The following is a 24427-nucleotide window of genomic DNA, read 5'->3' on the forward strand; positions in this document are numbered from 1 at the left end:
TTTTCAATTCCTTTCTGCTGTTATCTGTCAGATTTAATAGGAAAAAGGGACTGCGATGTTTAAAACTAATACCAGTGTTTTCAGAATAGTGTATCACATGGGTATTGTAGTTAGCAGTAAATTGTTTTCTATGTTTCTGCAAAAGCATCTTCCAAATTGAGTCATGTCTTGAAGATAGTTAGCAATCCTCAATTGTGTGTGTCTATAATCCAGTGCAGGGATCAGCAACCTTTGGCACACGGCCCGTCAGGGAAATCCGCTGGCGGGCTGGGATGCTTTGTTTACCTGCAGCATCCGCAGGTTTGGCCAATCGCAGCTCCCACTGTCCGCGGTTCACCGTTCTAAGTCGATGGAGGCTGCGGGAAGCGGCGGCTAGCACATCCCTTGGCCTGCACCGCTTCCCACAGCCCCTATTGTCCTGGAGTGGCAAATCGCGGCCAGTGGGAGCTGCGATTGGCCGAACCTGCAGATGCTGCAGGTAAACAAATCATCCCGGCCCACCAGCGGATTTCCCCGCATGCCAAAGATTGCTGATCCCTGATCCAGTGGAACATCTCAGGAGGACCATGAGGCGAAGAATAAAGACAATATGGTTATTTACTGTGGTTGGTTCCATATTTGTGTGTCCTGTTGTTCTTGTGGAAAAGCACTAGATAAAATATCCCATTAATCTCCCTTTTGGTTTACCTTTGTAGGACCTCCATCTGCACCAAGAAACGTTATCTCTAATATCAACGAGACATCAGTTATCCTAGATTGGAGCTGGCCCCTTGACGCAGGAGGCCGGAAAGATGTCACCTTCAACATCATTTGCAAAAAATGTGGGGGAAACATCAAGTTGTGTGAACCGTGTAGCGCCAACGTGCGCTTCTTACCCCGTCAGATTGGACTCACCAACACCACGGTGACCGTAGTAGACCTCCTGGCACACACCAACTACACGTTTGAGATTGATGCAGTCAATGGGGTGTCCGACTTGAGTACATTCTCAAGGCAATTTGCCGCAGTCAGCATCACAACTAATCAGGCTGGTGAGTGTGATTGTATTGGTCTCCCTCTCAAGTATTTAAAATATCAAGAACTGGGTAGTCCCATCACCCTTTCCTATTTCACATGTGCTATGAATGTTGACACACTGATGTAACTGTTGACTTCAGTGAAGTTGTTCCTGATTACACCAGTGAAAATGGAAGCTGTCAAAGGGTCTGGCAGGATTACTGTTATGATTAACTTCCAGCCTCTAGTCAGTAGTCTCTAATGACACCCTGGTAAGAGGCCAAAGCTGGAATGTGTTTTATTAATAAAACCAGATTTTAATAAAATATTAATTTCAATAATCTCCAACATAAATTACCGTAGTAATCATAGTGATCAATTTTGATTAAGTAGAGGTGAAAAATGCTTTGATATTGGGCACATAAAAAGCTAAGTTTTAAATTCTAGAGATTTAAAACACTGTACATTAGATTTTTTTTTTCCTTAGCACATTTCATTTTTCTTCCAAGTCCAGACCACTGCCAGCATTACAGGGATGTGGATATAAATCCTTAATTAGGCCCTGATCCTGTATTTGCTAGTGCACAGATGGACTGCTGGGCTTCCTTGGAGCCCTATTACAATCACTGAGGTTCTGCATGAACACAGCAGTCTGCCTGCAGAGGTCACAGTATAGGATCAAAGCTTCGCTCATTTCTACCATTTGCTTCTCATTTTTCAAAATTTCATTTATGTGACAGAGCTCAGGGAGCTAGTCTCTCCTCGGGCATGTGTAGCTTCCGTTAGTGGTGCCAAGATTGGGGTAACATTTGCTGATGAAGGGGAGACTAGATTCCCCTTAGCTCTTTATAGTTCTATTATGGGCAATAAATCATCATCTGGCAGAAAGCACATATATTTGTGGAATGTCTGCTCCCTCCTCTTCCAATCTCCCATGTCGTCTTACAAAAATAGCCTTCATTTTTTCTATTTCTCAAAAATGAAACCGAAATGCACCTGACGTTAAGGTGATCCTGGATCTGTGGTTACAACATCTAAAACACTTTTTCAGAATGAAGGGTAGCTACCGACTTCTAGGAAACACAGTTGGGTTTGGGTGGTGGACATAGCACCATGGGAATTACCATACTGGATCAGAATGAGATCCTGTATCCTCTGTCTGACAGTGGCCGGTACCAAGTGTTTCAGAGGTAGATGTAAGAACCCTGCAATAGGCAAATATGGGGTATTCTGCCTCCCGCACCCATATTAGCTGGCTCATCCTGATCTTTAATGGTTACTGATTGGCTAAAGCTCTGAGACACAGGGTTTAATATCCCTTCCACAGAATGTTTATTATGACATCCCTGGATATTATTGATATCTGTATGTATATATAAGATGTCCAATCATTTGGTGAGGTCTTCCATCCCCGTATTCAAGGAAAGCCCTTTTTCTTCTGTTTTGTTGTTGCTGTTGTGATTGGAGATTCTTCTCTTTCATCCTGTGCTCCATGGCACTAGTTAAAAATCAGCCGGAGGATGTTCTTGCTCACAGGTCCCAGGAATGAACTCTCCAGGACCAGTGAAAGGACTTTCTCAGTAGAGGACTCCAGCGTTTGGAACTTTCTTCCTTTGGTAGTCCACCAAGGCCCAAAGTTGGCAGCCTTTATGGTATGATGCAAGATGGGTTTGGTTGCTTTTGCCTGTGTTTTGTCATACGTGATTTCCAACATGTGGCAGCAGTGGTTTGTTGTGTGTAATGCAATATGTTGTGAAGTTTCTTAAGCAATTTGTTCATTTTGGGCAATAACCCAGAGTTTCTCTGACTGTATGTAAGTGCCATCAATTACCACTGTATTGATTCTACCATCCCCCATTCATGCGGAGTGCCTTAATATACAAGAATTCACACTAAAATGAATGGGACTATGTGGGCCTTAAATAGATATCTAAATCATCTTGCTTCTAGCAGGAATTGCAGTTATGAGAGCAAGATTTCTCTAGCCTGCCCTTTCTGACCAAATACCAAAAATGACAATGAGTTATGATACTTTGTGTAACTGCAGTTTCCTTTGGTTCAGAAACCAAAGTTGTTTTCGTTTAAGTAACACATAAATGAGAGGAATAATCACATGTGAGCAGTCAGGTAAAAGCAAGTCTGCAGGGGCCCAAGGACAACAAAATGAATGGCTTATCTAATAACTAAGTATTAATTTTTGGCTTTCCATGAGCAAGGGGCAGAACATTGTTCAGCTGCCCATGGAGCCAGACCAGAAGGCTGGTTGTGCCTCTGAGAGTCACAGTCTGCCTTCTGGCTTCTACCTTGCTGCAATGGGGAAGAACGCTGTGCTGTGTCTATGCCCAGCATAGCATGCATACCTCCCGAGCACCAGCAGTTCTGCTAACCGGTGCCTTTGCTCCGCTCTTTCCCCACCCATTCGTAGCCACTGTGCAGGGAGAATTTAAGGGCACTTCGAAGGCTACATTTCTCCCTGTGCTTCTATTCACAGTATGTGTGGTCTGAACAGAGGCACATGGGGCTGCCTTAGACCCATTACTCCCCTGCATGGCCATGCAGTCTGTGCCAAAATATGGCCCTTAGTATAAAGGAGATAGGTCTGACTTCAAGATCACTCTAAAATGTGCGTGTACCATATATTTTACTAGCTTCACAAATAGCTAGGCACTATCCCTAGAATATGGCTTTAAAAAGCACTAATGATTAAGTAACTACATTTTCATTTCATTTATTTTTAGTCTCCTTACTTTACTTACATTAATAAAAATCAGGGCTGTCGATCAATCGCAGTTAACTCAAAAAAATTAATTGCGATTAAAAAAATAGTCGCAATTAATCACGGTTTTAATCACATTGTTAAACAGTAGAATACCAACTGAAATTTAATAACTATTTTTGGATGTTTTTCTACATTTACAAATATACTGATTTCAATTACAACACAGAACACAAAGTACACTACTCACTTTATATTATTATTTTTATTACACATAATTGCTTTGTAAAAATGATAAAATAATAGTATTTTTCAGTTCATCTCAAACAAGTACTGTAGAGCAATCTCTTTATTATGAAAATGCAACTTACAAGTGTAGATTTTTTTTGTTACATAACTGCACTCAAAACCAAAACAGTACAAAACTTTAGAGCCTACAAGTCCACTCAGTCCTACTTCTTGTTCAGCCAATCGCTAAGACAAACAAGTTTGTTTACATTTACAGGAGATAACGCTGCCAGCTTCTTATTTACAATGTCATGTGAAAGTGAAAACAGGCATTTGCATGGATCTTTTGTAGCTTGCATTTACGTGCCATTCCAGAGGACATGCTTCCATGCTGATGACGCTCGTTAAAAAATTAATGCATTAATTAAATTTGTGACTGAACTCCTTGGGGGAGAATTGTATGTCTCTGGCTCTGTTTTACCTGCATTCTGCCATATATTTCATGTTATAGTAGTCTTGGATGATGACTCGGCACATGTTCATTTTAAGAACACTTTTGACAAAATGCAAAGAAGGTACCAATGTGAGATTTCTAAAGATAGCTACAGCACTTGGTAAACTAAGGTTTAAGAATCTGATGTACCTTCAAAAATCTGAGAGGGATGAGGTGTGGAGCATACTTTCAGAAGTATTAAAAGAGCAACACTCTGATGCAGAAACTACACAACCTGAACCACCAAAATAGAAAATCAACCTTCTTCTGGTGGCATCTGACTCAGATGATGAAAATGAACATTTGTTGTTCTGCTCTGACCTCGATTGTTATTGAGCAGAACCTGTCATCCACATGGACGCCTGGCCTGTGGAATGGTGGATGAAGCATGAAGGGACATATGAATCTTTAGCACATCTGGCATGTAAATATCTTGCGACGCTGGCTGCAATAGTGCCATGCGAACACCTGGTCTCACTTTCAGGTGACATTGTAAACAAGAAGCGGGCAGCATTATCTCCTGCAAATGTAAACAAACTTGTTTGCCTGGGCGACTGGGTGAACAAGAAATAGGACTGAGTAGATTTGTAGGCACTAAAGTTTTACATTGTTTTATTTTTGAATGCAGGTTTGTTTGTTTTTTGGTACATAATTCTACATTTGTAAGTTCAACTTTCATGATAAAGAGATTGCACTACAGTACTTGTATTAGATAAATTGAAAAATACTATTTCTTTTTTTTTACAAATATTTGTAATCAAAAATAAATAAAAAGTGAGCACTGTACACTGTCTTCTGTGTTGTAATAGAAATCAATATATTTGAAAATGTAGAAAACATCCAAAAATATTTAAATAAACGGTATTCTGTTATTTTTTAACAGTGCAATTAATTGTGTGATAAATTTTTTTAATCTCTTGACAGCCCTAATAAAAACGTGTCTACCCGATAGCCCATAGGAACAAATTAATTGTATTTTTCCAGATTTATTTGATGTCAGTTATTTTGTGGTAGTGCCAAGAGGGCTTGCTCTGGCTCAGGAACCTACTATTGCAAGCACTCTATGAGTGCAGGTAAACATGGTCCCTGCCTGAACAGCTTACAAGTATCCAGTTTGTGGTGGCCAGTTCTAGAAGCATGAGAGAAGGGACTAAATCTTCCATATTAGATAATTCCCAATAACATGCAGGTGAGAGAAGTTTCTTCCTAACTTCAGGCCTTATAACTTGAAGCATGAGAGTTAATCTCTTATAGTTTTATCCTGCTACTACAATATACATATTAAATAATAATCACAATAGCTGATGTAACTGTTGTATTCATATTATTCGTGTCTAACTCTTCTATTAATCCTACTATATTTTATAGAACATAAGAGCAGCCATCCCGAGTCATCCATCTAGCTCAGTATCGTGTCTTCTGACAGGGGGCAGTGCCAGATGCTTCCCCAGCCAGAATAAAGCCAGTGTAGGCCTCTTCACCAGTTCCTCACACAACTCCTGTAATAGAGGTGTGGCCAGAGTTCTCTGTGTTCTGGCTATTTTGGGCTAATTGAATGTCACTCAAAGCTAGTATAAATCACAGCAGTCCTTGGGGCTTCACTAACTTTAATCATGAGCCAGTTTGGCCGCCAGCTATGCTGAGAATTCAGAAGTGCCTTCCTCTCCACAGGTTGGGCTTCCTGAGAGTCTCAGCTAAAAATCTGGCCCATGATTTTCAAGTTATACAGGACCCAAACCATAAGCGGCTTTACAGGCTTACAGTGTTTTCACTGTCGAAGCTTGTGTTAAGATTTCTGCTTGGTTTTTATACTCAAAGATTTCAGAAAAGAGCTGAGCAAAACCATGCAGTTTTGCTTCATCAGACGGTCACATGAGATTTTTTCCCCCATTGTTTTTCATGTGAATTCACAAATACGGTCAGTCATGAAATTTTGTTCTTTTGCACTGATGGGCAGTTTTTTTCTATATTGAAAAATGTAGAAATTCTAGTCTAGTAAAAAGTGATTACTTTGTACATCTTTGTTCCAAGTGAGGATTGAGGATTTTCACCTATACAAAACTGCCTTTTGTTGCTCCTAGGTGGAAATTTATGAAGACATTGAGGCAAAATGTTTTACTTCCCTCACTGGTGAAAATGTGATTTTTATGGCAGTTCAGCCAGTTGGAAAATTTCAAGAGAAGCATCAGTTTGCATTATAATTGCTGTATCTCTGAGGTCCAAAAGCCCCCTAAAAAGTGAGCAAATATTTCTCTCCACATTTGTCACTGTTCATACGGACATTTCTTCTTATGGATCCAGCAGCAACCTAATACTGTAGTTCAGAACAAAGTGTTGATTTTTGGTAATGTGGCATCTGAGAGCTCTGCTAAGCTGTTTTAAAATAAATGGAGGTGATGCTTTGGCAAGTCAGTCAGCTATAAGGAACAACGCATCTTTTTCATACATATATATAAATAAACCACAGAGAACCATCTTAAGTGCTGCTGAGAAATCAGCTGATGTTTGTAAAATGACTACAAAGTTCTAGGTCTTAGCACTTGTGAAATGTACAGTACCATATAAATATAAAGCACAACGAAACTTCAATAGATCTTTTTCATTCTTGATGGGGGAGATGGGGAGTGCCTTATGGTCTAACTTCAGGTTTGAAACACCCAAGGCCAGATTCTGATCTCACTCTGGTGTAAATCCAGGAGTAACTTCAGGGAAATCAGTGGAGTTACGATGGTGTGAGACCAGGATCCAGCCCTTTAGCCTCCTGACATATCAGCTTTTAACCCCCAGCAAGGGGTGACTCAGCCTGTAGTCCTTCCAAGACAGATTAACTGAGTACCATGGCATGTATTGTGTATGGGTCTTTCAAATGTAGTCTTTTTAAAACATCCCCGTTAGCAGTTATGCTGCCAGCTGATAGCCAACCCAGATGGGGCTGCACTTCACTAGGGCTTCATGCAGTTTGTAAAGTCCTTTAAGTGGGGGGGAAAATGTGATGAAAGGTGCTTTATGCATGTAAGAGATTTGGGTCTGATTCTCCTCTCTCACTGGTGTAAATCAGGACTAACACTGCTGAGCTCAGTGGAATGCCCCTGGTGAAAACTCCAGGGGAACGGCAAATCAGGCCCATTAATTTAGTGTCTGTTTTGGGAGTTGAGCGACTGCTTTTTCCTTTAACTCCCCTGTGTGAAAAGAAAGACTGGGGACAATGCCATTCCTGGTGGGAGTTTGCTTTGTTGGGTTTTGTTTTTTGTTTTCCTTCTATTCCAGTGAAGTTGATGAACTGACAGCCTTGAAAAATGAGCCCTCGAGCAAGATGTGGCTCTTACTGATATGACACTGCAATATTTCTAATTCCTCTAAGCCTTTCTGTCTTTGACATGGAAATAATAGAGGAAAGACACGGATTTCCATTTTAATCTACTTTATAAGGCTAAATTTGTTGCTTTTCCTCTTAATTGCATTGTAGTGTACCTCAAGATGCCCACATGATGTGGCACCCTCTGAATTATGCTTCATGATATTGTAAATTGGAGCAGTACACCTCTGCCTATCACACATGCTGAAGGGAAGAACTCTTCCTCCGGTCTCACATCAATATGTTTTCACACAGATGTTATCTCCTAATAACACCAATCAACCATGCTTAGGAAGGGTCACTGACTGCTACAGGAGATTATATGGAAGTCAGAATCCCTGGAGGTGGGGTGTTAATTATGAATGTCATGCGGAGATACTGACAGCTGTGCCACACTGACTGGGCTGTGTGCAGAATTCTCAGGTCTATTTGGCCCATATGCAGATTTACTTGCTTTGTAGGTTTCCTGGTTGTAGTTTGGTCTTTTGTGTGGTTTTTTGTTGTTGTTGTTTGTTTGTTTTGTATTTTGTTTTTCTTTTTTAAGCTCCCTAGATTATACTTATTTGGCTGCTTCCCACAGCCACTTGCCACTTTTTGAGCGGTCACTTCAGCATCCTAAATGAAGATAAGATGCTATCCCATTCAGGATTGTTCTCAAGCTGAAGGGTTTTGGCACTTGTTCCCACACACAGAGCTCTTATTGAAGTCAACAGGAGTTGTACATTGTGGAATCCACTCCTGAGAGAGGAACTGGGGACAACACAGCAGCTCTAGTGGATTTGTTTAGTGCTCCAGCATTGGGGGTCAATGCTTGCTTACTCTGACTGCTTTCATTAGTTAAAGCAATGGTTCTCAACCTTTCCAGACTACTGTACCCCTTTCAGGAGTCTGATTTGTGTTACATACCCCAAGTTTCACCTTACTTAAAAACTACTTGCTTACAAAATCAGACCTAAAAATACAAAAGTGTCACAGCACACTAGTGAGAAATGGCTTACTTTCTCAGTTTGTCTGTATGAAACTTTAGTTGTACTGACTTTGCTAGTGCTTTTTATGTATTTTGTAGTAAAACTAGGCAAATATCTAGATGAGTTGATGTATGCCCTGGAAGACCTCTGTGTGCCCCCCGAGGTTACATGTAGCTGAGAACCACTGGGTTAAAGGTTTTATAAATTGGGCAGAGCATACCAGCAATTCCTGTGATTTTGGGGCTAGTTATTCATACTTGGTTTGGGCAGGTTCTTCTCAGAACCTCTAGATACACTACCTGCAGGTCAGATGACTCAAATGTTCTATCCAGGTTACACATCCTTGCGTCCTAGTTATAATCACAGTTTGGCACTTGCAAACCTCTCCACTGTCAGGGCTGTCCTAATCTAGTGACCAAAGATTTGTTAGAAAATGTAGCTTTTTCTTCAGCCCCAAGTGACAGTTGTGCATGAATAGCTTCTGATAAGCTCACCTCTCCCTTCCCTTCTCGCTCCCTTAAAAACCCAAAAGAAAAGAAAACAGCAATGCCTCTCCTTTAGCCTCGAGGCTCAAAAGGCAAAAGATTGGTTTTCATACCACTCAGGTTTTGCTTTCTTTCAGACTGATTCAGGAGTTCAGAGGGAACAGGGACAGGGAGACTTCAATCCATATCTGACTTGAAGGTTAAAGTTTGAAAGATGCAAATTGAACAGGTGGTTCGTCTGAAAATTGACTCTAAGAATGGTATTGTGGAATTTAGTTGTGTGCTTGTTTATCTTTTCTTGATGGCATTTGTGTCAAATATGCTCATTTTACCAGTCAAAAGATGATTTTCTATCTGACATCACTGAAAGCTCACACTAAAATCTAAAAATTAATCCATGGTCTTTCTACTCTTTACACCCAGTAATGAAGATTCTTCAGTAAGAACTGAGCCGACATCTTTGCTGATGGTGCATGGGGCAGAATATCCTGTTTTCTGTAAAATTACTGTCTCCATAGTGCAAACACTAGGAAAACCTGATTGCACCTAGGTGTTGAGCAAAAAGTTATGGTACCCTGTAATTGCTTTTATTAACATAACTACACTTTAAATAGAAATGTGCAGAATATTTGTGCTTGCAATTTCGGAGAAGACGAAGAGAACCTTGACCAATCTGAATGACCATTGCAGTGATGAAGGAGAATCCTCAGTATTTGCTTAATTTTAAATGTTCACTTATTTTGTTTTGCATTTGTTAGTTTTAGCAAACATAAATATTTGCAAACTAGATGCCAGTAGCATGCCTTAATTCCAAGTGCTGATGGTGTTTTTCATGTAAAAGAAAACAAATAATGAAAATCTCCTTAATTTATTTCAATTTAGAGTCCTTAAGTGGGCAATAACACAGCATGGCAAAACAGAGACCTAGTTGGCGGAGGTCATAATACAGGACTTGGACTCCAGTTTAGCAAAGAAATTAAACGCATGCTTAAATTCATCCCTATTCAGCAAATTCAATGGAACTTAAGCATGTGCCTGAAGTTAAGCATGTACTTAAAGTGCTTTGCTGAACAGGGAGGGATGGACTGCTGATCTGAGACCTTAGACATGTATTTGCCCCATTGTATTGTTCACTTTCAATTTGTTTTGAAATGCAGGCAGATTGCAGTTTCTCTGGGAACAAATATTACAAGCATGGCAGTGACAGACCACAGTGCAGTTTATACACTCCAATAGTTTTTAACACATCAGTGATACCATTCAGCCTTCAGGAAGCTCTCTGCTCTGGATTGATATAGAATATCCAGAAGCTGAATAATAAACTGCACAAAAGAGATGCCACCCATTGTCTGTTCAGTTACATTTTTTGGCCTCGTGATGAAGCTGAAAGTCTCTGGGTATAATCTTCACAATCCAAAGTGTGTCTGTGGTGAGCTTCCAGATTGGATTTCTGTCACACTGTCTTCACTCTTGATCTTCATTATGCCTATGGCTGACTGTATAGGAGAAAAGCAGCAGTTGGGAGGGTGTGAGGAAGAGGGAATCCTTTGGATATTCTTTCCTAGTCCTCTCTCAGCCCACAGTTACAACTGTTGTGGGGCTTCAACACTGAGAAACAGCCGACTGTAGCTTGAGGGAGTCATCCCCAACCACACACATCCAAGAAAGATTAGCCCCATGAATAACCTCCATTGTGAATTTAATCTGACGTTAAACCCCCACAACTCCTGCGTTTGGGAACTCTTATTCCAGTTTAAGAGTGACTTTACTTGGGATAGCTTAAATTGATTGGGAACAGGTTTAAACTAAAAGTGTCTACATGGAGGTTTGCACCAAATGTAACTTAATCAGTTTAAAAAACAATTTAAATTTAAACCAGTACTGTTTTCCTGTGTAGACAGTTAACTTATGTTTGAAGTGCTCTTGGGGCTTCTTAGCTGTAAGGACCTATGTACGCTCTGGGGAAGCGGTTTGTGAAGAACAATTTTGCCTTGTCAAGAGAAGTGGATGCAATGAACCAATCAATCTTTAATTTCTATTGGTCATAACATAAATGGCTCTGTGTAGCCACTTCAGGCACCAAATGCAGCTGTTTGTACTCGAACACAAATTGGAGCAGGGAATGGGCTTAACTGGGAGCACCGCCAGAGCTCATGGATATGGCCAATCAAAACCCTTCACAAGGTTGGAGACAGCAGTGAGCTAAGTCCACTACCTCATCCCGTAACCTGCAATGACAGCAGCAGCCTGGTTCTCTGCTAGCTCCTTAGTATTAGGCTGACGAATTATTCCATCTTCGAGCTTCACACCTTCCGCATGCATTTTCCTGAGCACTTATACTGTTTGCTGCTTCCCCCGTCTGGGCAACATGAATCAGTGAGTCCAAAGTACTGGTAGTATAATTATCAGCTACCAAACTCCACAGCAAGGACCACATTGTTCCAAGTTAACTTTAAACGGAGCAAATAAACATGAAAGCAGTTGCCTAAAGGGCAGGCTTCCTGTATCTTTACTGTATTGTGGTTTAGCAACCAAATAGCTGTTTTCTTCATCATAAAAATAACATTATCAAGGTTTTAATCGTGTGTGTGTGTGTGTGCGCGCGCGCATGCTTGGTTGTTAGGGGGAGGTCCTGTCAATCAGATTGATGCTTGATGAGCAGAGATCTCATTCACCAGGGACTCTTCACTGCAAGCTAATGAACAAAAAAGACTGGATAGAAATTTTACTTATGAATCGGTACTGCTTTGGGTGGGGGAGGGGAGGGTTGTGCCAGCATTTGCAAGTTACTCTAGGGCTGACCCTTTGGTTCCTTACTTCATCAAAGGTATATTTCAGCTTAGGTTACTTATATAATTTCAACACATAGTTTGAATATTTACCTGTCTGGTCAATGAATGTTTAGGAAACCTGAGATGATGATGTCTGAGTAGTGCATCAGGGAATGGGGACAACAGATCAGGTCAGCCACCCGCAATAAACCAATGTCAGTATCGAGTGCATCTCTGGAAGATTGCCTGGTGTATTGTGCTTATATATTGTGTCCAAGGTGTCCCCAGAAGCAGGAAGAGTCACAGGGGATATGTGTCCTGATTTGAACCTCACCATTTGAAGATGTGAGGGTCTGTTCCAGTCATCCTTATACAAGTGTACGCACACACACATGTACACACACACACACACACACACACACACACACACACACACACACACACACACACACTGTTGCACATACAGAGACGCAATAGAGTTGGGAGTCTTCAGCACTCCCTAGTTTAGAAATGGAGCAGCAGAGAGGCCTGTTCACACCAAGGTAACTGCCAGGGTTGGGAAACAAACCACAGGAGGTAACCGTTGTACAAACACAAAGATACTTTATTCCCCCCTCATCCATGGAGAAAACCATGGTAGAGATTAATAACAAAGCCCTGCCTTGGACCCAATAGGACGTGAGAGCACCTTTCTCTTCCTTTGTCACTCCTCTCTCATCCCTCAGGTGTCGTCATTCTTCTGTCATGGAACCTTCCTTCATTTGCTCTCCCTCAGCCCAGACAACACAGCACTCCCTCAGCATGCCCTTGGACCTGGCGAGTGTGCTGCTCCTTCAGCAGAGTCTTCATCTTGGTGCTCCCTTGGCAACCCCTTGAGCCTGGCTGGTGCAGCGCTTCCTCAGCATCCCCTTTGGTGCCCCCTTGGGCCTGGCAGGCCTGGCACTCCCTCAGCTGGCATGGTATTCCTTGGGTGCTCCCTTCAGTGCCAGCTGGCACTGGGCTTCCTTGGCCCCTTTGGTATCAGCTTCGGTGCAGTGCTCCTTCAGCATCCCCTTCAGCCTGGCTAGTGCACTGCTCCCTTGACATCCCCTTCAGCGGCCCATTCAGCCCAACCCTCCCTCAGCATCCCCTTTGGCACAGCACTAGCTTGGTATTGCCTCAGCACGGCACTCCCTCTGTGTCCCCTTTGGCACAGCATGGCACTCCATTGGTGTCCTGTTCATTGTGTCTGGTGCAGCACTTCCTAGGAGTCCACTTTGTTCCAGCTCTCGCGTGGCACTCCCTTGACTGGTGTAATATTCCTTCAGCATCCCTGTTCCTTTTTGTGTAGACGCCAGGCCATCTCTTGAATGAACGTACACCGCTTCCTCTCCCTCCTGGGGCTTTGCTGCCCTGTCGTGCCTGATGGTTCTGGATTATTGCTCAGCAGCAGCTAGGTATGTTGCATCATCTCATGTGATGAGGTATGTCAGAGTGAGCTGCTGACATCACAGAATTGTTGTGTCACGCACCTACAATGCACTGTGATAGGGATTTAAGGCTACAGTTTTCTCCAGTCTTTCCAAGCAGGCTTGTCTGTTTCCCATGTCACTTCACAGATTACTGATTTCAGAACAGGAATCAGGAGAAGCAGAATTGGTATAGAGGTTAGAACAGGAGCCTGGGAGTCTGACTGTCTGTGGCTTTGGGTGGGTCACTTCTCTTTATTTCTTGATTTTTTTTTTCCCATCTGCAAAATTGGGCTAGTGATACTGACCGCTTGGAGCTCTTGTGGTGGCACATAGTGCTGGAACACATCAGAATGTTAGTAGCTGGCACTGCTCTAATGGCTCCATGAAACATCAAGCCCCTGCATGTTATGAGAGCCTTTTGGTAACCACATCTCCATTCCAAACCCCAGATTTCAAGTCTTTGCAATTTTCTGCAGACAGAAAGTTCCAGCCACTTGTGGTTAATAAATATTCCATCACAGTTCCTGCAAGGGTCGGGGCATCCATGCTGGAGTCCAGCTCTGGGAATTGCATTCCACACCCTCTGCATTCTTTGCTGGATACAGGATCCTTCATTATTCCCTATGCTGTCAAACAGCTGCTGGGTCCCAGGCCAAGGGTGGGAGAAGTGATCCCTGTATATCCCATTCTTCATAAAAAAGGGCATGAGGCTGAACTACTGAACTGTGTGTGGATTGCTTTGAAATCCCTATATGAAGAGAGCTCAGGATTCATCTACACTGGGAAACTCAGCGGGTTTGGAAACCGTTTTCAGTTTTAGCAGCCTGTCTGGCTTTCCACTTGCTCACCTGAGCCCACCGGGGGGAAGATGGGGGCAGAGCTTCTTTTAAATGAGCTTGGAAAACCAGAATTTTCAAGACCTTTTTGGGTGGAGTTATGCCCCATCCACCCAGCTGATCTAGTTGTGCGAGTGAAAAACACTTTTGAGATCAGTCGCTGAAAATGACTTCAGAACATAGTCATTTTCCTAATGTGGATAGGGCCCATAAATGCACAGTATTATACATTACCCATCCAAATGCCATTCCCCTTAATGAGCACATTATTCTGACTCCATGATACAATTGTGAGTAACAGCCACTCTGTCTTCTGCTAATGTGCAGCATTTGTTTATTATGATAATTCACCTCTTTTTTGCTGAGGATTGTGTCTGTGTCTCTGGAGTGGACAGGGCAAAATAAGTCTGGAACTTTTGATCAGCTGTGGTGCAACAGTCCGGATGGAGGTGGAGTGGGGACTCCTGGACAATGGGAGGGGTGGGGTCTAAGAGTCAGTCTGTTTAAAAAAAAAAGAGAGAGAGAGAGAGAGAGTGTGTGAAACTAAAGACATGGCCTTTGCTGTTTATGGTGTCCTGATTAATGCACTGGACTGGGACTCAGTAGATCTGGGTTCAATTCTTGGATCTGCCACAGACTTCCTATGTGACCTGGGGGAAGTCACAATCTCTCCTATCTCCATTTCTCAACTGTAAAATGGTGATTCCTTTCACCCATATTTTATCTATTTAGACTGTAAGCTCTTTGGGGCACTCCTCTTACTATGTTTGTACAGTGTCAAGTACACCGGGGCCTGGCTGCTAACTGGGATCTCTCAGCACAACTATAATATAATTATTAATAATAAGATGCATTGAATATATTAACTCATTTTGAGGGGTCCCTGTGAGAGGATATGGCTGATAATCAGGTCTCTTCTCTTCTATATTTCTCTTTCATTTCTCCTACACCCTCTGCATTTCTGAAACTCATGAAGAAGAAGAATTTAGTTATCCTGTGTCTGTTGAGCCTTATAAAAGATCCACCAAAGAAGACAGGAAAATAGATACCTGCAAACCAAAGAGCGTTGCATAGATCCCTAAGCATGGTAGTATAATTCTTGGATATTCAGATTCACTGAACTTAAAATTACTCTATAACATCATGTCTTCTTGCTTATATCTGGATTGTGGGGAATCAAGGTGCTCGTTTCAGCTAAGACCATGTGGTCTGACTTGTATGCACATAAGAATTCTCCATACTTTTCTCTGCATTTGCCTGTATGCTGATCTTTAATCCCATTAACATCCAGTGCACATGTAAGTGTTGCAATAAGATTTTGCTTTGAATCATTCTCAAAATATGTAAAGTATTTGCTACTTAACAGTGTATTCAGGACAAAAAACCTGTTGGCAGTTCCACAACTGTTTGTTTCTGAGAAGTGATTAACTGTTGTGGTTCACACACTTCAGCTGATGAGCCTGGAGATTTTTCCATGCCGCCAAACACACTTAATACCAGACCCATGTGTGTTGCAGGTTTCAGAGGGTAAAACTCCAAGATGAGGCATGACTTGGATCGCTGGGGTGAGATTAGCCCAATGTGCCACTCATTTATGTTCTGCTTTCTGAAATCCCTCAACTGATGTTTGTTAGGGACACAAGTTATTTTACAGTTCAGACAGAATACCTGAAGCAGTTTCTCATTTAGAGTTAATAGGCAGCTGACTGGCAATGTGCTCTTGCACAAATGTGTCTGCAAGTGTAAAGAGGCCAGTGCAAACGTTGACTTTTCAGAACCTATTGTGAATGTTGATTCCATAACATTAAATACATTCTAGACCTGTGATGCACATAATCCTACTCTCATGCTATTGGGGGAAAATAAGCTTTATGGTATTCTTTATGTACTGAGCATTGATAATATGTTGAGTACTAGACAGACATAGAGGAAGACATGGCCTGTGCCTTTGGGAGCTTAGAATCCATATCAGATGCAGGCAGTCTAAATCAGAGAGATAGACACCTTCTAGAGAGGGAGATGGGTTGTGTGTGTATGTAAATCTGTGTTATATGTGGTAATTCAATGTTGAAAGGCCTCATGGAAGAAATGTGGTTAGAAGAGGGATTTGAAGAAATGAGAGGGAGGTAGTTGAGCTCACAAGAAGAGGAGGAGGAATTCCAGACATAGCCATGGCATGGGGAAAAGGATATTAATAAGGAGCATGGAGTGGAAGGAAATAAGAGCAAAGTGTTTTCTATTTGGCTCAGTCCAGCATTGTAAATGTTCTTTGGGGTAGGGACTGTCTTTTTTGTTCTATTTGCACAGCACCTAGCAAAATAGGGTCTTGGTCTATAATTGGGGCCCCTAGGCACTATCATAATACAAATAAATAATAACATCCAACTGAATAAATTTTAAAACTTATGATGAGAACTTATTTGGCATCCTCTTTTGAAGCGTCCGACTTTTGGGATAAGCAGAGTGGGCTCAATTTCCTTCCAACAGCACTGTGGGTAAAATACTATTCAACATGTAGAACTGAGCACGGTTCGGACATTCCTCTCTCCTTACATGCATAGAACTAGTGTAACAGTTCTCCATTAAGAGTCATGTGAATGTTTTAAACAACTTAGCTTTGCCTGTGTTCATGCTTTCATGTTTGCTTGCCATGAGCAGAAACACACGGATCCTACTTTACTGGGATTAAAGCTTTAAAAAAATCCGACTTTAAGCTTGCGTGCCCAAATATTTATGGGCTGAATCTGAGGTTTATGCTCGTCCAATCAGAGAAAGTCAATATGAGTTCAAGACACAAAGGAAAAATAGTGTATTTGAATTGAGGGCCACACAGTGTGCACCAGAGAGCAGAATGTGGCCCATATGTGATGTGTATGAAAATTAAATAGGATAGAAATTGCTTGTGCAAAATGTGAAGGGGAAATGGCAATGATGTGCCTTAAGTTAGCAATAACATAAATAACTGTTGTATGTTATTGCTCGCTTAGGGCACATCACTGACATGACATTTTTTTCCTCGGAATTCTGTGTCTATCTCATCTTTTGGAGTCAAATCATGCAGTGACAGTAAATGCAACTCGATATTGAGTCCAACACACAGATTACATGGTATTTAACCTGTTTGTGTGTCTCATAACATTTTTTGAATTATCAACTTTTTGAAGTTTAGAACACAAAATAATTGGGTTTTCAGGAAGGATTTGAAAGACGAGAGCTGGTGGCTTGGTGAACTACAGTATCCAAGCAAAGAGGTTGGTATGAAAAAATGTGCAGAGATGCTTGAAGGCGAAACTGATGGATATATCCAGGCTGGCAGAGCAGAGGGGATAAATGGCTCCAGATAGAGACCTAGTGGATGGGTTACACCTTGGTCTACTTTTCTGAAGTGCAGATCATCAAACTACTATCCCAGCTCTGACTTCACCTTGGAAACAAACATTTAAAAAGAAAGAATTGTTTTACAACCCTATTACAATGCAGAAATCCAGTGGGCATCTGGAGCAAACTCCCAAAATCACCTCAGATTTAGGATTTTGCCTTCCTTGTGTCTGGTGGCTTGAGGGAATAGGTGGCTTTGTATAAGATATATTGCAGTGAGTGAGGCCTTTAGCTCTATTGAAAGGTCAGAAGTGTACCTTAGATTATTTTTAGGAACTATTAGAGCCTGGTGCGAAAACATGCTTTTTTGTATTACACTAAAATGCAGTCTTTAGCAACTCGCATACAAAGTATGATGTTCTCTGATTCAATATAATCCATTTTTAGCAATGGTTGTATGCACTTTACAATCTGTATCCTAAGACAGGTCCCTTAAGTAGATATATCTTTTAGGAGACACAATATGACAAAGCCACAGATGTTTGGTGCATGATATATTTCTTTCTTTCCCAATGGCCCTTATAAAAAGGACCAGAAGATAGACTTATTAAAAGTCAACTAATGACATGATGTAGGGAGCCTGTGGTTCAGTGACTGTTATTACAGCTGTGCCCCATTACATATTGGATACCTAGCACATGCCTGTTTTTTGAATGACATTTATCTTTTGAGTTTCAAACATTCCTGGCATAAATAAGGATTTTACGCTTTTCAAATGTGTTTTACAGTTCAGCCCCGGGGCTGCTGAAGGATCACAAACACTCATCCTGTAGCAATGCAAAAAGGGAAGTGTAGGAGCATCCTCCATGCTCCCACTGTTATTGGATAGAGATGATCCCCCTCCAAGCCTTTGATTCCAGCCCTCACAAACCTTTGGGAAGCTATGCCCGGGATTTGAACTTTATGGCTGACATTGATCTCTTCAATGTGCCAAACAACAGCTTGGGTCTGAACTCTGCTCATCTCTGAGAAAGTTCCAATATGGAGCTTGTGACTGATGCCCACCATCTCCCACGCCTTGACTCCCACCCTCCTTACCTTTTAAGTGTAGGTTTTGGAATGGTAGATTGGATGTCAATGGATAATCATCAACAACATTGATCCACGTATCCATTTATGTTTTAGTATGTGTTTCTTTAGGTTCTAAATGCAAGGTCACGTGACACTGAGGATCTCTGCGTAAACTTCTCAGTTTGTTAAAACAATAAAAAAGAAAGAAATTACAGCAAGGAGAATATTTATTGTCAGGCTAAACATGTAACAGTCCCTTATTCATCTTATTATTTTTTCTTTCAATGCAAAGGCACTAATATTGCAAGGTGAATGACTAGTGAGAGAGGCAATCAGTGTACTTCTGAATTGTAAAAAAAAAAAAAAAAAAAAAAGGCTAACAACTTGCATTGCCTCTTGAAGCTTGTCTTTATTAGACAGCTTGCAAGCCTGGTCAGTTAGAAAGACAATTCTAAAACTATCTGTTTCTTTGATCCACACTGCAAACATCCTTCCACCAATTTCTGGCCAAATCCAACATTCCTTGTATGCTCAAAACTCCTATGACAGCCAAGGGGAGTTTTGTGTCCATAAACTATGCAGGACTTAATAAAATCCTCCTCAATTAAACTACAATTATTGATTTAAAACTGTGAATAGTCTTTTGTTGGAAATCCTATATGGAGTTTGGTTTGTAGGCCTTATTGTTCATGTGAGTCTGAGGGCTTGTCTTCACTACCACACTACAGGAGTGCAGCTGCATCGACATAATTACTCCACCTCAACGAGAGGCGGAAGCTATGTTGGCAGGAGAGTGCTGTAAGTTGATGTCACTCAGAGGAGTGTTTTTTTCACACCCCTGAGCAATGTAAGTTACATCAACTTAGGCAGTAGTGTAGACAAGCCCTAAAGCGTCACCACCTCATCAGACTCTTGTAGACTGGCATGCTCTGAAATCCAAACTTATTCTGTAGACTTTTGACACTGAGTAACTGTTTCCAACCTGCCAGTGGTAGAGGTGGCTCAAAATGAAAGGCTGTAGGGTTGTCTAGTTTGGACACCAGCATCTCTCCTGGAAGTGCTTAGAAGAGTGGAAGTCACTTTTCATTTATTATGAAATGCTTTCAGCCTAAAGCATTTAAGTCCAGAGCAGGTTGCATTTTTTTAGCTGGAGTTTACCAGTGCAAGCAGTTTAGCAGCTCATGCTGATTAGATCATTTAAAGCTGAAGCTGGTGGGCAGCCGTTCTGTGAAAGAATAATGTCGTTCCGAGATAATGTGTATTAAAGTAAGAACTGAAAATTCATCTGCATTGGTGTAACCATGAAATGACAAAGAATTGTGGAGAAGCAGAGTGAAAGAAAAGAGAATAATGTCTCTGAAATAATTAAGATTTCATACCATTTTTAGATTGCTTCTGTTCACTGTGTACCCCAATATTCTGGAACAAGACTGAAGCTGTTCTGATGACATTTGCTGGCAGACCAGTTAAGGGACTTCAGGTCTGCTGCCCAGAACAAAAAAGATGTTTGTCTCAGAAATCCTTAATCCAACAGCGCCCGTTCAGGGCAGGAGTTCAGTTTAAGATACTGGCATACACACACACACGAGTAGTTCTTAATGACATTTCTAAGAAATTGGAGGGATTTTTCCAACTGAGGTGATAACTTAGTTTCCTGAAGAGCAATAGCCTAGTAAGCATCTGACAGTTGGTGTTGCAGTCATGGTGAATAATTCCCTCTTTCTTGAAAGCTCACACCAGGAGGCACGAGGCTAAAGGAAAGCATGAAGGAACCTGACAGTGGGGTTGGGCAGGGGAAGCTAAATTGGTTGGCTAATTGATATAGCCTTAAAAATATTGAGTGAAAATATGAAGTGCTGAGAAGCTTTCTCTCCTCTTCCTTGCACCCTCCCATTTCATACAGAGAATAGAAAGAATAACATTGTTGTTACGAGTACCTTAGGATGAAACCTTATGAAAGCATACAGGAGGTTTCCCTCCTCTGTGAAATAACTGTGAATGCCACGGAACCATAATTTTTAGTTTCTTTAGTGAGTGCCTTGTGCAGCCTGATACTTCTCAAATGGACATGGTATGTCCGTGATTTATCACCCACATGGTAAGCATATGAGTAAGTCAAACATTTTGCCTGTAGTGCAGCAGGTGTTTAAAAAGAGATAGCAAAAACACACAGCGAGAGAGAGAGAGAGAGAGGTGAGGATGTGAAAATGCAAAACTTAATAAAGCCGGCTTTTAATTAAAAAATGAATTGTTATGGTGAGAAATTACCCCTGATACTCATTTGTCCAGTGACAGCTGCTGCCCAGAATGTGGCTTTCCTCTGTGCTTAAGAGTGAAAGTAACCAGCTGTATTTTAGTGCAGTTCCTGTTGGAGCTTCTTTTTTTCCCTTTGCATTCTTTGCCCTCCCCTCTTTTCTTTGTCATTTGCGCAATGCCTGCTGTCATCCCAGGGTCTGCAGCCAAGCGCTATAGTCCTCTAGGCTGACCAGACAGCAAGTGTGAAAAATCGGGACAGGGGGTGGAGGGGTAATAGGAGCCTATATAAGAAAAAGACCCAAAAATCGGGAATGTCCCTATAAATTTGGGACATCTGGTCACTCTAAAGTCCTCTCATCTGCAGAATACATTTGAGCCTTCCTCTTTGTGATGCAAGAGGCCATCCATGCAGTGCAAAAGTTCCTTTAAAACTGTCTAAAATAAACAGCTTAAGTTTAACATTGTTGTAGAGTGTCACACATGTCCAGAACAGAACCAGTTATTCCACGTTGTCCCAGAAGTTGCAGATTAGCTGTCAAGTTCCAATAGCCAAAGGCTTCCCAGAGAAAGCTTCCCTCCCAGGTGCCTATTCTCAGGAGTGGAGACTGACTTTAACAAAAAAACAAGCAGAGCCACAGGATTTTAAGACAAAAAGCCTGGTTTGGAATACAACCAAAACCAGCCCCTTATCATCCAGGTTTGAATTCCACGTCTTCCAAGGTTAACATGCCCCCTGCTAACATCTCTTCTTCCTCCTCCTACCACTGTATCTTTCTGTTTTCTTTTAGTGTAAACTGTTCGTTCCTGACAGCCCTCTGTCAGAAACCATTACCCTTTCCATACGCCTGAGTGTGTCCCACCAAAGATTTGATCCAGATCCAGGGTCAGAGCACTGTATCCTGACATATGCTCTCGGACTCAGGGCTTGATACAGTCCCAAATTCCAGTCCTCCGGAGAAAAGAGAGGACAAGAAGGGTGAATTCGATTTGGTTTGACGATCGCTTAATGACTCTACAGAATCAGATGACATTTCACAGTGCACGTCATAAAAATATATTGAGTCTGTAGTAACTTAAACAAAAGGTGCAAAAACACATACAAAAGTGCAATGTTAGTTTAACTACATATCCTGGAGATTAAAGGGTAAAGGACTGTGTCTGTGCACACATTCAAGAGTGGGATGATTGTATCTGGGGGAGGGAGGTGTAGGGTTTAGCAGGTTTCCAAAGATGTCATTAAAATATAACTATTTCCTTTCTCTTCCACAAGCCTTATGAGCCACCTGATACAATGCTCTGTTTGTACCCTTTTTGGAATGTGCCTAACCTTGTAATTATTTGTTCTAGCAAAACATTATATATGGTGGCAGCATGTTTAACTGCACTTCATTAAGAGAGTACATTGTAATGCAATCAAAGACAATCCCCTATTAAAAATATTTCAACTCCTGCTTTTTTATAAGCAATGTTAAAGAATAAACCATTGTTAGATACCAACCTGGGACGGGGGAGGGGGTGAGAGAAGGGGGGGGGAGTCACAAATCTAAAGAGAAATGTGATGGTTCATAAAGAAAGAATTTTAATAGAAGTTATCGAGATATGCAGATGTGCCTCCACTGCCATTTCATTTGACTGTCCAACAAATAGAACGCTGGTAGATAGTGGTATGCTGATAAAGCCAAAATTGTGAGAGCTCAGTCTCAAAACCATCCCTGTATTGGTTTCTCCTTGCTGTAAAGTCTGGTTGAAAGAAAAAAAAAGTTTGTTTTTGTTGTTGTTGAGAGAGAGAGAATTGGTTGTGAAAGATGCTTGACTGAGATAAACACTTAAGCTTTTTATTTAGCCACGTAGCACTGGCAGCATGGCAATGTCCCCAGATAGCTCTATGATATGAATGTGCCTTCTGTATTCTGTGAGGCGTATATGTGGAAAAGCAGTTTTTTCTTCATGTCCATTCAGTCCTTGTTTTTTCCAGTGGGACTTCTAGCAAGGGTGCCAGTAGTGCCAGTGATGGGATGAAAGCGAACAAGTGGTGTTGAGAGGGGAGGCTCAGTATCTCATTACCCAAGCAACCCAAACCCTCAGTGTAAAAACTTAAATCTATTTAAAATACATCATTCCATGTCAATCTCTATAGAGATTCCCTATAGAGACAGGGGGCATAGTCTCTATAGGGAATGGGGTGGGGTTTATTCAGACTATAAAGTCAAGATTAGGTAATAATGTCATCAGATCACAATAAATAAAAAATCTCTTTTTTAAAATAGTTCAGGGGAAAACCTGCATTCAGGGAACATTCTTAACTAGCTAGTGCACTCCCAATGCCTCAGACCCACTCTTGAACAAATCCTCTCTAAAGCACTAATTTTCCATCCTTTCTACTGGAACTTACTTGGAGTGCTTTATCCTTAAAGATACAGGGCCAGCTTCAGCCCTGATTTAAGTGAGTGCCTCGCCATTGGAAGACAGTGGCCTGTACCCTTTTTAGATCTAAATCCTACATAACTTTGAGATTTTTAATAAAATGTAATTTGTGACCAGCAGAACTAAACAAGAAACAAGATGGCTTTAAACATTTCACCAGTTGCATATACATGGCTTCCTGGAGTTAATTCTGAACTTTCCCTCTCATAGGACATGGAAATTTCACTTACAGTATATACATCTGTAAACCAGTCACATATGAAAACAATAACCAAGGAATAAAAAAGTCAATAAGGAGATTTATATACAGCTGCTATTAAACTGGAGGGAAACAAATGATCTGTTGGGGTCAGTTTCTCTGGGAAATCAATTTCAGCAGAGTTTTATTGTCCTCTCTGCTACACCCTTCATGTTACTTGCTTGCACTTTTAACAGTTATGAGTGAAGAGGTTTTTACACTTGTGAGCTTAAGCTCCCTGGATCACTGCAGGCCATACAATTTGTTACCTTTTCAACATCCATGTCCCCAGTTGCCACAAAAGTCCAACTAACAATATTGAATGCACAAAGTACATTTTCCCAATAAACCTATATTGCATTTTGTCTGAGTTCCCCTAGTGTTGGGAGTTCTGTCTGTGCATGTTAACTGAGTAGAGTGGTCAAGAACCAGTCATACAGTATATAGACAAATAATTTTATGGATGTATACATTGCACATGTGTATTGAAAATATACATCCTTCCTTACTCATAAAGGAAAATTAATCTCTCAGTACTCACTCACGATGTACATATGCAATAAGATTGTTATCAAAAAACAAAAAAAACCCTACATTGTGAGAAAGTTAAGGTTGATAATAGATACATCACACCATCAATACAAACATTAGAACCCTGATATATGAGGCTTTATCCAACACCTAATGATGCCCGTGGCAGTCTTAACATGGTTTATTACAAGTCTTAACCTAAACATTTTTCCTACAGTCTTTCCTTGAAATCTGTATACGTTTTCCTAAGTAAAACAGTTTCATTTAGATTACCTCTGAGTTGTGTTAAA

The 24427-nt window shown here is 41.2% G+C and overlaps 1 protein-coding gene across 2 annotated transcripts in view; it reads left to right on the forward strand.

The window, feature by feature from the left end:
• EPHA3 (EPH receptor A3) overlaps positions 1-24427 on the forward strand; it is a 320163-nt gene that overhangs the window by 219690 nt on the left and 76046 nt on the right. For both annotated transcript variants that reach the window (XM_065406996.1, XM_065407004.1), the window contains one exon: positions 696-1031. In XM_065406996.1, coding sequence (XP_065263068.1) covers positions 696-1031 — 336 coding nt within the window. The remainder of the gene's footprint in view (positions 1-695; positions 1032-24427) is intronic.

The sequence above is a fragment of the Emys orbicularis genome, chromosome 1 (assembly GCF_028017835.1).
Source record: "Emys orbicularis isolate rEmyOrb1 chromosome 1, rEmyOrb1.hap1, whole genome shotgun sequence".
Lineage (NCBI taxonomy): Eukaryota > Metazoa > Chordata > Testudines > Emydidae > Emys > Emys orbicularis.